Source organism: Crocodylus porosus, unplaced genomic scaffold (assembly GCF_001723895.1).
Source record: "Crocodylus porosus isolate Cpor-Errol unplaced genomic scaffold, CroPor_comp1, whole genome shotgun sequence".
NCBI lineage: Eukaryota > Metazoa > Chordata > Crocodylia > Crocodylidae > Crocodylus > Crocodylus porosus.
The window spans coordinates 40,318,602-40,331,027 of NW_017728912.1; the positions used below are offsets into that span (position 1 = coordinate 40,318,602).

General features: G+C 38.0%; 1 protein-coding gene across 1 annotated transcript in view; it reads right to left on the reverse strand.

Moving 5' to 3' along the window:
* Window positions 1–599: 599 nt before the first annotated feature.
* The window catches only part of PRKG2 (protein kinase, cGMP-dependent, type II), a 69,540-nt gene continuing 57,713 nt past the window's right edge, over window positions 600–12,426 (reverse strand). The window contains exons 12-19 of the mRNA XM_019534312.1: window positions 11,046–11,182; window positions 10,810–10,899; window positions 8,997–9,138; window positions 8,001–8,164; window positions 7,210–7,332; window positions 6,205–6,267; window positions 2,868–2,934; window positions 600–1,991 (exon numbers count right to left, since the gene is read on the reverse strand). Of these exons, the coding sequence (XP_019389857.1) occupies window positions 1,896–1,991; window positions 2,868–2,934; window positions 6,205–6,267; window positions 7,210–7,332; window positions 8,001–8,164; window positions 8,997–9,138; window positions 10,810–10,899; window positions 11,046–11,182 (882 nt within the window). The 3' untranslated portion in view covers window positions 600–1,895. The remainder of the gene's footprint in view (window positions 1,992–2,867; window positions 2,935–6,204; window positions 6,268–7,209; window positions 7,333–8,000; window positions 8,165–8,996; window positions 9,139–10,809; window positions 10,900–11,045; window positions 11,183–12,426) is intronic.

Sequence of the window (12,426 nt, forward strand, 5' to 3'; positions counted from 1 at the left end):
AAGCACACAAATCATATTTTAATATCAGTAGTCTTACGTTATAAGTACCCTTACAAGATATTCTTGATTGTTCCACAACCTTTCTGTGGACCACATGAATGGAGCTCATGGACCAGTGGTGGTCCGCAGACCACAGTTTGAGAACCTCTGCTTTAGAGACTTCTGTTTTTTTCAGCTGTAATATTTTGAAGAAAAATGGTACAAAAGACCCTAAAATTTAAATGAAACTCCCTCAACATGTGGATGAAAATATTACATTTGTACTAGCTACAGAGGTAGTCAAAATTTTTCAATTTTCTAATGTTCCTCAGTGAATTCCAATTCAGTGTTTAAGGGTAAACACTGCATGTTATAAATCCACTAATTCTTTTAAACGCTGATAAAATGTTAAACTCACATTTTTAAGTATTTTAGAGATAGTCTTTCGGTTTAAGCAATGAACATAGGACATTCAATCCGCATTTCAACTTGTTCTTTTCCTTGCTTTGATAAACTCAGGCATTTGCAAAAATACAATAATTAAGCAATTATTGGTTCAGAACATTTTAAATCACCAAACATAAAGTAACTGGCTTTGAAGAGTGAGATTGATCTTTTTTTGTTAGTGTGTCTGGATGGTTATTAACTTCCTTTAAAGCTAGGTAGAGCCTTCTTTCCAATATAAATTTTACATTCCCTGTCATGATTTCATTCACTGATTACTAGACACTTTTAAACGGATTTTTAGATAGGAGAAAATACAAAGAACACTTTCAAATGATTTGTTAGACAGAATTCCCTTAATCAAGGAAAACAAAGATATGGGGTTAATCTTATTTCTCTGACATAAGCATAGCTCAGAATCTTCCTACAGGAACATGCCTCCTTAAAAAAAATCATGTTACTCAGAGGTTGGGGTCTCATTCTTTCTGAATGATTCGTGGATCTAAAAAGTAAAATCTTGCCTCTACTGCAGCCAATGAGTTTTATCATTGATATGAATGGGGTCAGACGTCACTTTGTATTCTCTATACTAACGAGAAAACAAACAAACTTCTAGAAAAACAATGGAGTATGCTGTATTTATAAAAACCCTTTCCATTCTGGCCAAAGCTTATTGGCTTGGAACAGCCCCATCTAACTTTTCATTATATATAAAGCAAGTCATTAAAACAAAACACTTAGCTTGAATGCAATTGTTTGGAGAATGAGCACTACAGACACCATCATAGGACAACTTCTACAAGTTACATACCTCATTTCTTGTCTATACTTCCATTTGTCCTGTTGTAATCTATTTCATGCAGTCAAGCTGGTACAACACTGGATTAACACTGACAGATTGTTTCCACAATGAGGCACTTCTAGCCTTACCCCAAAGTCAAATCAAACATTATTTTTATGAAAAAAATATTTCTTCCATGTGCTTCTCTTTCTACATAATGCTGCCTTCAAAAAATGAAAAAAAAAAATCAAGTATGCATGAGGGTTGTAAGAAGTGACATTTCAGAAGCTTAATTCCCACAGTTAGATACCATTGGTCTCTTAAAACTAAAGACGTGCTTTAATCCTCATAATCAAAACATGGTCCTGTCACTGGAAATACTGCTATGCTTGCATCCAATCCTTAGTGACTGATCTTGCTCACAGAGGCATTTCGAAACATTTAAGTTGTCAAATTAATTAATGCACTTCTAATAAGAGGTAGACGTACAACATGGTCTAAACTGCAAGCATGAAGGGATGTATTTTGCTCATTGTGCTCTCTTTTGTTTTTCAAGGAACAGAATATTTTCCACCACGCTATTATGCCTTGATTTTACTAAACCAACTAGAGGGAGGAATTATGATTGATGAGTATGGTCCTGATATCCTGTGTTCTACAAGCAAATTATTAGCAAACTTTGTAGCATCTTTCAGAAATCTTTATCCCAGCCTGAAAGCTCATCTGGAGGGTGTCCTTCTTCAGGAGGATAGGTGTCAAAGTAACTGAAGTCTGTGGGTCCAGCAAGCTAGGACATCAAAAACAAAAACAAAAGGATGCTTTAAATGGAATGAGATTTCAGTCACATTGTGCATGGTACTGTATTGCTATCAACAGAGACGTAAAAAATTAGTGCAAGATCCAAGACAAAGATTTTTTAAACAGAAATACATCATTCTTCTTTCAAAGTAGTCACTAACTATGACTTAGTACAACACATACAAAAGGTGAACCTCATAACTTAATATTGCCTTTCAAGACAGTACTCTAAAGTATTCCCAAATATAACACCTGACCTAAAGTCAACTGACTTCAAAGGCAAGATTCACCAGGCCAACAGTGAATACAATTCTGATTCAAATATACCTTGTATGTATCTAGTAAACCACTGCACTTTGGTTGCCACACCAACTATTTAAGACATATTTCAACATTGTTACTTATTAATTGTTGTTGTTATTGAAATAGCTGCCTCTACTTTATCAGCAAAATTCTATCATTTTAAGGTAAAGAACAACAGACTGTTAAAACAGAAAACTGGTTTAAGATAATGTTGCAGTGTAATCTGAATAAAAAAATTGTGATTTTATGCCCTGTACTGTCACGGCCACCCAGCATCCAGCTATTTTATACCTACTGTCCCAGCTAATGTGGTCTTCGCCGCCGTGATTCCACCCAACACAATTATTGTGAGAGTGGAAAAAACCTAATGCAAAATATGTAACCAGAATAAGAATTTTATTTAACTGGCTCTGTTTTTTGTTTTTAATAAACTTGTTTAATGTCCGGTAAAAGCAGTAAGATGCATTTAGTATTAGTTATTACTGTATAGCGCATACTGAATTTTGAAGTGGAACAATACTAGACAAGTAAAATAGTTGTTATTATAGAACAGGTTTAATACCTCTCTTTTTAAAGGTGATATCAGCTTTCTCATTCTCAGTCCCTCCCAGTTGAAACCATTCAGCCACCTGATAAGAAAGGGGAAGATATCAGCAGACTTTACTTTAGGGGTACAAAATTTGTAAATTACAAATTTAATGTGAAAGCTCTGTTTAAAATTACAGTCTGCAAAAGGTCATACTATTACAGTTGCTTCTGTGGCATGACTACTAGGAGCAGAGAAGCAAAAAGTCTTTCAGCAATATGTATTTTATATTCAAGGGAAGAAGGGAATTTCCAAATCACTGTATTCACTTAAAATTAGGGCTGTCAAATAATTTTAAAATTTGTTCACAATGAATTGGGCAATTGAAAAAATTAGATGCAATTAATTGTGATTTTAATCGCAGAGCTAAAAACTCAAAATTATGCACTGAAAAACTCAAAATTATGCAAAATTACATAGGTACTTTGTATGGTTGGAGCATGGGTGTGGGATGTGTGTATGGGGAGAATTTGTGAAAGTGTGGGGGCCATGGATGTGTGTGTGTGTGGGGGGGGGGTTTATACCCCAGGGAGGGGGTGGTCCTGTACACCTTGTTAGGATGTGGGGTACTAAGAATCATGAGCGAGAGGCAGCAGCAGGGTTGGGGGGGCTGTGCCTTGGGAGTCAGGGGTACACACATACACACAGATGCATAGATACATACACAGACACACAGCCCAGCAGGTAAGTCTTAGGAGGGAAGGGGTGTAGAGGCGGGAAGGAATGGGAAGCAGATTGAGGCCCCCATGGTGAGGGAGGGAGTGGGATGGGGTAGGGGCTGCGGTAGGTCCTGGAACAGAGCTGCGGGCAGCTCTGTCTCTTCCCTCCCCCATGCCCCTTTCCTCCACAGACTTACCTGCTGGGCACTGCTCTACACACTGCCAGGCTGCATTCCTCACCATGTCCAGGGTGCAGCTGCTCATATGTGTCTGTGCATGCCACCTCCCCCCACACCTCCTGCTGCAGCTGCCCGGACCCCATGCCCAGGCTGCCCTGTGGTTCCTCTGCACTGCCACTGCTGCCCTGTTGGGCAGCCCACAGGTGGTAGTGATGGTGGTGGAGCAGAGCCTGGGTGTGGGTTCCAAAGCCACGTGCACGATTAACACATTAAAAAAATTAATGCAAGAACCAATTAATGCATTAATCATGCACACTAACTGTGATTGACATCCCTACTTAAAATAAGATGTCAACATTGTACACCTAAACAGCAAATAAAATAGTTGAGCACATGTACAAAAGCATACCAACAACTGTGAAAATTACAGAGGGACTTTACCACTTTTAATAGCTTAGGACTGAAAAAAGAAAAAGAAACAAAAAACAAAAAACCACAACCTCAGAGCTGTTAAACTGCCAAACCCCAACTGGGGGACAGAGATACAAAATAAAAAGATATCTTGAAAACAGTATTAGACCTAACTCATTGCATGCTGAACTCAAAAGAAAAACTCATCAATTTCAGTGACCAGCAGATCAGGCCCTAAATTGCCACAATAGTCTAAAGTGACAAGGGGTTCACTTGCTTTAACAGAAAATCGCTTTTCAGAATTTCAACATTTCCTGTTGTAAATCATTTGTAATAGTACAATATAACTGTGATAAAAATCACTCATGGGTAGCAAAGATAAATGTGGGGACAAAAATAAAGAAGGTAGCTTGTAAAAAAAGGTAGATATGAGAGATGATGATGATACAGCCTCCTGGCATATAACAAAATGAATAATTTATATGAAAAAAATCCCACTCAGCTCACACAGAGTTTGAGTGGAAGAGTGCCAGAAGTTATCCTTCTGAAATGCACATGAATATGACAAACCTTTTTTCACTCCACACTCAAATTTCAACTTTTAGCAAGTACTTCTACACTGCAAGCAGAAGCAGGATTCCAGAACACTTAGACCCACCCAAGCTAACTTGAGCACTAGAAGTAAAAATGTGATAGCATAAAAATGTGATAGCATGGGCATTAGGCTGAGCTAGCTGGTTACATAAATATGTGAGGTTCTACATTTTTACACCTCAGACTGCCTTACCTTCAGGACCAGTGGCTCAAGAGGTAGATTAACGCTAGGTAGATTAAGGTTGGTACTTCTATGCATAATATTCCAAAATCACATCTCTTAACTGTAGTGGGGACCTATTCTGACTCCATGCCTCAAAGGGTTTTTTTCTACCTATGCGGACTTTTTACTGTCTTTAATTTTCCCTGAGCCTGAGGAAGGTGGTGGGCCAGAAAGCTTGCAGAAAAAGATGATTTTTTTTTAGATTTCTTAATTGGTCTAATAAAAGGTATCATCTCTGAACCAGGAGTTCTAGAATTTTGCATTTCTTCTTTTTCTCAGACCAAATACCTCCCTCAAAGGTTTTGAAGATTTCATGAGAAGCAGATTTTGAAAATTTGTCTTCAAGAGCAAAATCTGAAATACCTACTGAAAACCATATGTGGCACTATATGAAGACCAATGCTGGGAAACAAAAACAACTGTATCATTACTAAACAATTTATATTCATGCAGATGAAAAATCATTATCAACCCAGCAAGTTGATGAATATTAAAAATGGGGTAGCAATAAAACACCCTAAGAATAACCTAAGAATATTGGTTGAGATTTTCATAGGCAGTCTGGTGGTTTAGACACAAAGTTAAGTAGATTTTCACCTAAACTCACTGAATTGCTCCGACTCTCTTAACTATTATTCTTAAGATGATTTACAATTCATTTTCAGATCAAATAGTAGGTAGGTCTGGAAAAGCAGATGATTCTGATACTACCACAGGCATCTCTGAGAGCAGGATGAAACCCCTAGACCAAGGTCCCCTAACATATCCTGTAAGAAGTTACACTATTCTATCTAATCTATTTTGGGATTTTATACTGCTGGCTATAACAGTAGTATCTGAGTTGCTTCCAGATAAAAATCAGAAACAATAAACAATAAACTTCTGTGACTTCTTGCTTTGCAAGGCTAAATCTTTATTTGGTACAGGCTTTATTTTTAAAAAAGGAAAAGAAAAACCATATTAAAAAATAAATACTTCCCATTTTGAAAATAATCAAATCATTCCTCAGCATTAAGAATGAAAATTCTTCCCCCAGGTGGTTAACCAAGAATAAGTGTAAGCTGCATATTTTGTTTGTGATCATGAATGAATGAATGTACAAAACATTTTCTAACAAAAGTCATAAAAAATCAACACACATCCATAAAGGGTTTGCACAATCTGGGTCTAAAATAAAAGGCCTTCAAATACCTCTAGCTCCAAATGCTTATCTCTCTAAGCTTGCTCTTCCCAGATCTCTCATTTACCTGTGTCTCTTAATATCGTTTATTCCATTCTTCATATTTCCCAATCTTTCTGTAGGGTTTTGCCTTAAAAAAAGAAGATATATACATGTATTGAAATATTTTCTAATAAAGATTTTTGCATTCCTTAAACCCTACTTAATTCAGAAATATTATAAAGAAATAATAAGTTGCAAAAATTCTTTACTGTGCATACACATTTTGCATATATAACTCTTCATTTGGACAGGTAGACAGGTGTTTGCATGTGATACATAGCCTTGTGGAGTGAGTAACTAGGTGTTAGTCACATAAAAAAATCCAGCCCTGAGCTTCTGGGGTATTACACTGTGGAGAAGGAAAAGTGGAATGGGGGTTAGTATGCAGGAAGTATACTCCTATCATTTATTTATTATTTGGAATAGACCCTGTTCATTAGACACAGAACAGAGAAGGGATGGCAAGAGCCAGAATATTTGCTGCTGTGCAGATCCTCCTCATAACCACTACATATACAATGTGTCCTGTTCACTCTCCTCCAGGTACTGACCAGGCTAAGCTCTGCAGAGCAACTCCACAGAAGCTAGGAGGTCTTAATCAGGGGAAAAATTTTATAACTTATCCTAGATCTCTCAGATCTGGTTCTGGAGCAGTGTGCTGACTTATGCTTAGATGTTTTGGAAGTTTTTAACTTAAATCCCTTTTTCAAGAATAGCTTCAGGCATTCAGGTTGTTTTCAATGAACTGTCAATCGCTTTAGAAAAATCACATATTTAATTATTGAACACTGTTATATGGAAACACCTTAGGATGTCATAATAGTTTCTAATTTAGGGAAATCTAGAGAACCTCAAAATGAATCTGTAGTATCTTTAGATCACAGACACATAAAAATACCATCAAAATAGGTAATGTTAGAAAACACAAATAATTGTAGGTGACAACACTTACCACTCCAGTTCTGAGCTTGAATTCCGATTAAGTATTTTATCCCCCCACCATGGCTTTGATATCATTTGCCCCCTATACCTGCAAAGTCGGCGAATCAAATCCTCAGATCTCCTTGTTACTTTTCTAGGAAAATCCAGTCTTTCAATGCCTTTTAGAATCAAATTATAGGTCATCATTTGATCAATTCCAGAAAATGGTGGACTAGAGAAAACAAGAAAACAATATGATTAAAAGACACTCAATGAATCTGACAATCTTTTACCTAGAAGAATATCTGTGCTTATGGAAAAAAATTCTCTTTCCTTAACAAGTTGCATTAGTGACCATTTAAGATATGAAGGGCAAATCTGCTCAGAGCTGGAGAACACCAGATTGCTGGATAGTGGTCCCTTGTTACGGGGATCAATCTTTATTGCTACTTCGAACTTTTTCAGGGTTGTTTTAATTTAAGCCATCTCAGCACAGGGTCTCTGGTAGGACTTTATGCCACTAGCAAACCCATATAGATGTATGGAGTTCTACCATACCCACTCCCGGATATAATACAGCTCCTCTACACCAATCACATACCTTACCTGTGGGAGTGGCTAGCACAAGAGTCAATTCATCTGCTCAATGAGAAAATTCTACACCAGCCACCCTGAACCTTCCCATTGACTGAGGAGAGTAAAGGAACCATATTTTTATCAACATCTGACTCCTAGTTTAAGGGTATCTGAAATTCAGCTATTTCTGAAATTTGGGCAGATAAGATTCAGGTAAAAGGAAAAAAGAATGTGTAGCATTTTGCAAACCTAATATTAACACGGTTTTTTAAATAGATATAAAAGTAAACACTGACAGAAATGATTGCAAAAGCCTTCACTTACTTCCCAGTAAGGAGTTCATACACAAGAATTCCAAGTGACCAAAAGTCCACGCCAAAATCATGGCCTTTGTTCAGAATGACTTCAGGAGCCACATACTCAGGAGTGCCACAGAATGTCCAGGTTTTCTGCCCAGCTTCAATCTTCTTAGCAAATCCAAAATCAACCTAATAGGACAGACACTGTGAACTTCAGAGATGTTTTGCCTAAAGAGTCTCTGTTCTCTTGATTGTTTTAGTAGTTCCTGCATTTAAATTTCAGGGAGTGCTGCAGTTGAGATAATTACACCTGCTTACTATGAAGCAATTTCAGCCAATTTCTTAGCTGTGTTAGCAATATCATGGTATTGGTAACTGAATACTATAAAATTATAACCCCTGTTTACATTCATCTACAACTTTCTGAACGATTATCCTTTTGGGTAGAAATATTCCATGTTTGCTTTCCCTGGCATTCAGCATTAACACCTCACTTAGATGAATGAGGAAGTCCACTGTCCTCAGGAGGTATGTTTCAGGCTTTAAAAACACCCCAAAATTGATTTGTGTTCTGATGCCCCTTTCTGGTTTGCTGCCACAATCAAGAGGACCAAGGGTTCCCCCCAGCACACACTTGTTTCTATCCTCCACTTCACCAGCTATAGGCCCAATTCCTGCTTTTAGCCTGAACCAGGAGCAATTCCATACCTACTTTGCTGTCTGAGAAAAATGGTTCTCCCCTTTCCACTCCTGCACAACAGTTAACAGTCCGGTCACTAAGGAGACTGCTTAGGGCTTGGACCTTCTAAGACTCCTGGTCCCCACAGTCTAGAACTGCCAAGTTACTATGTGTCTCATGAGGTCAGGACATCTTTGCTCTTCCCCATGCATCCCCAAGTGACCAGGAATATAAACTTAATGTCAGAACTCTGGAGCAATTTCACATTCTACCTGCCTAAATCCCTTGTATGGATACTGTACAGCCTTCTGTTTTATATAAAGACAACTTAAAACATATTACCAATTTGATATACCCTTCACCATCCAAAATTAAATTTTCTGGCTTCAGGTCTCTGTAGATAACTCCTTTATGATGCAAATATTCAAGAGCCTCTGTCACGCACCCAACACAGAACTTAGCAGTGGATTCATCAAAACTGCCTCTGGAACAGAAATAACCATTTTCCTTGCAGACTGAATTCTGTTTTAAAAGTGCTTGCCCCATTAAATAGGTAACAGCCTAATGCCCAGAATACTAATAGCTTTTTTGCATTAGCATGCAACAAGATCCTTGATAGCAGTTTGTCATTCATGTGACTGAAGATCCAGCCAAATGCATTTTTATAGATTTATGAATCATCGCATATGTTATACATCAGTTGGCTGGTTGTTCTAATATTTTACGTTGACGTAGCACCTTTCATCATGAACAATCCCATAGCCCCAGACATGCTTTATGCATATAATGATCATTTCACCCAATAATGAAAAGCAGCCATTGTTCAAAAGCATATAGCCAAGCTATACCACAGTATGAGAGTGTGCAAAAAAATAGTATTGCAATCACTTGAAACACCAGGTGGCAGAAAGACAGGAGGCTCTTCATTACCCCAAACTGGAATTTGGCCTAGATAGTTCTTGCAAAAAGAGGAAAGATTTTTCTCGATAAATGCTCAGTTTTGCATCCTCTCCAAGGATGGTACTTTCAACAGCAAAAGAAATCTAACACCATTTAAAGGCATTAGTAATGACTCAAGAGTACCACCTGTCCAAATTATGAACCCCATTTCTGCAACAAGCTGTTCCTGTCCCCTATGAATTCAGTGTTGATCTCCTGTATAGAAGTATTCCTCAGTCAAATTATACTGGCGAGAATTGGGAGAGATTGAGACTCAAAAGCTACAATCGCTATGTACTTCCCCAATACACAGTGTGCCTGTGCAAGTGATCTCTGCTGTGGAATAGCTCAGCTTATACCAGTTTTGTTCTGAGCACTGGTGTTGAAGGAACTGGGGTCATGCTCATACTTCCTCCTTGTCCTCCTCCCAGTCCTTTATCTACAGAGGGATCAAGAACTGTTATCAACCCTTAAACAGGAAGCTTCCCCTCACGCCTCTGACCACTCCCAATTGTGTGCATGCAAAAGGCTAATCATAATGAGACACTTTTAGTAAGAGTAGTGGTTTCCTTACTCTTCTCTCCCTCTAGATTGTGCTTATGGAAAAAACATTCCTGATGGGCAATTCCTTAGTTAATATTATATTGGTGGATGATGCCAGTCCAAAAACCCAGAGAAGGAGAGAGCTTTGTCTAGGATACAGATGATGTTTCCTTAGCCAGTGTAGATCAGGCCACATTTGAAAGTTAAAGAAGAACCACTGTTTTGGCAGGAGAGACAGATCGCATGCGGTTGTAGTGGTTATTCTATTTAAATCGAGTTCCTATAATGTGTCCATCTGAATGCTTTACTGAAGATGGTACAGGTCTATTCAAGCAAAAATCATCAAGCACAGGGTCGTATCTGCACTTGGTGTGTGCCTTTTGCACATGCTAGTAACCAATTTGTGTCCTTTAAAAAAAAATTCCTGCCTCTGAATCAGACAATCAGACTACAATTGTCATGACTAAATGAGCACTCTCAATCCATGTGTAGTTGGCTTAAACATACAATTTACAAAAGCTCCCCAAACTGCACATGTATATTGGGCACATTGGACACACATTGTTTAGAAAATTGAGCCCTAAGAGTCTTTGTATATATATCTAAACATTTTTAAAGGCCACATACATCCACAAACTAACTGCTGCTTTTCATACTAAAAATCTGTATTTACCTGTCCCTCAGCAAACTCCACAGTTCTCCTCCAAGGCAGGCCTCCAGTAGCATGTAAACATACTTACTGTCCTTGAATGTGCGATACAATCTATGAAGAAAAATAACAGCAGTGCATATGAAAAGCAACATATAATGAGAAATTTCTGGGACTTGTTCTCAGAACTCATGCATAGCACTCAATTCTTAAAACCATCCATTGCACTGATTTCTTTGAACACATTAATAACTACTTACTTCACAATGAATGGAGAACATGTCTCTTCTAGGATCTTCTTTTCAGAGTAGATATGCTCTTGTTGCTTGGTATCCACTACATGTTTCTTCTTTATACACTTCATGGCAAAAGCTAAATTTTCATTTTTTACTTTGACCTGAAAACAAAAATGATAACAAAAAAAAAGCATAATTGTTTATTAGGGATAGGGAGGATATCTAGTTAAAGTATTGGACAAAAATTTAGGAGATGATTTCACCTCCAGTTTGTCCGCAGAATTCCCGCATATGACTTTGGCAAGACAATAAAATGTCTGTGTGTTAATTCTCACTTGTAAAATGAGGATAAATGCTCCTTTTATCCATCCTATATATATACAGAATGTCAGCAGTTTGGGAAGGACTATGCATTTCTAGCACAGTGGGGGCCTACTCTTAGTTAAGACTGCTACAGCAGCACAAACAGCAGTAGCTGTTTTTAAAGAATCACTTCAAATGATTTACCACTGCAGTGAAACAATATGTAAGACATAATAAGACAACGAAGAGAGGGTGACTGAATGTTCTTCAGTCTTCTTGGAACTAGCAGAGAGGATTTTTTCATAACAACAATTTTCTCATGAATTCTCAGGTGGAAAGTGGAGGTACGTCTGGGATTTTTCTTATGCAGGTGATGGTGTAAGAATGGCTTTAGTAACAATGTTTTTCCTGTGAATAATTTCAATACACATTAACCACGCATAAGAACTAGTGGCCTAATTATCAGCTTTTTGTGCTTAGTATCTTTGTGCTTGAAATCCATTTGTGGATTTAAGCATATTTGTCCTTAAAATCCATGGCTTATCATGCTTAATAAAGTTGTCCAGCTTCCATTAACTTACTGTTAGACTCAGTAGTCTGTAGAAGGACTGCTCATGGCTTTTTTTTCAGGTGCCTGCTACTGAGGCACAAGGGAATGGAATTTAAGACTGCACTCTAATGAGGCTCCCCCCCTCCTCAAAACACAGCTGTTCATGCAACTGAGTAGGGCCCAAAACGGCCATTACAGGGCCGCAAACAAATTGCTGGATGTTCCAAAAGGTAGTACAGCTCAGAGCTGAATTGCACTGCTTATAGCTGCTGTGGGGCACACCAAGCAATTCTAGCAATGAAGAAAATGCAGTCTCTAGAGATTATTTAAAGTCCAGCTGGATTTTCTTGGCTTCTTCTACCAGGACCCTCAATTCAGAGAGCATGATGCAAATGGACACAATAGGAAATTTCAGTGGCACAGGGATTGATGGATATGTACACTTGAAAATACAATCCTTCAAGCAGCATATGTGAACAGGCAAGACCATGGATTGGTTCCTTAGGGGCAAAGTTAAAGAGATTTAACAGCTGTTTCCTGTGCTACAGAATC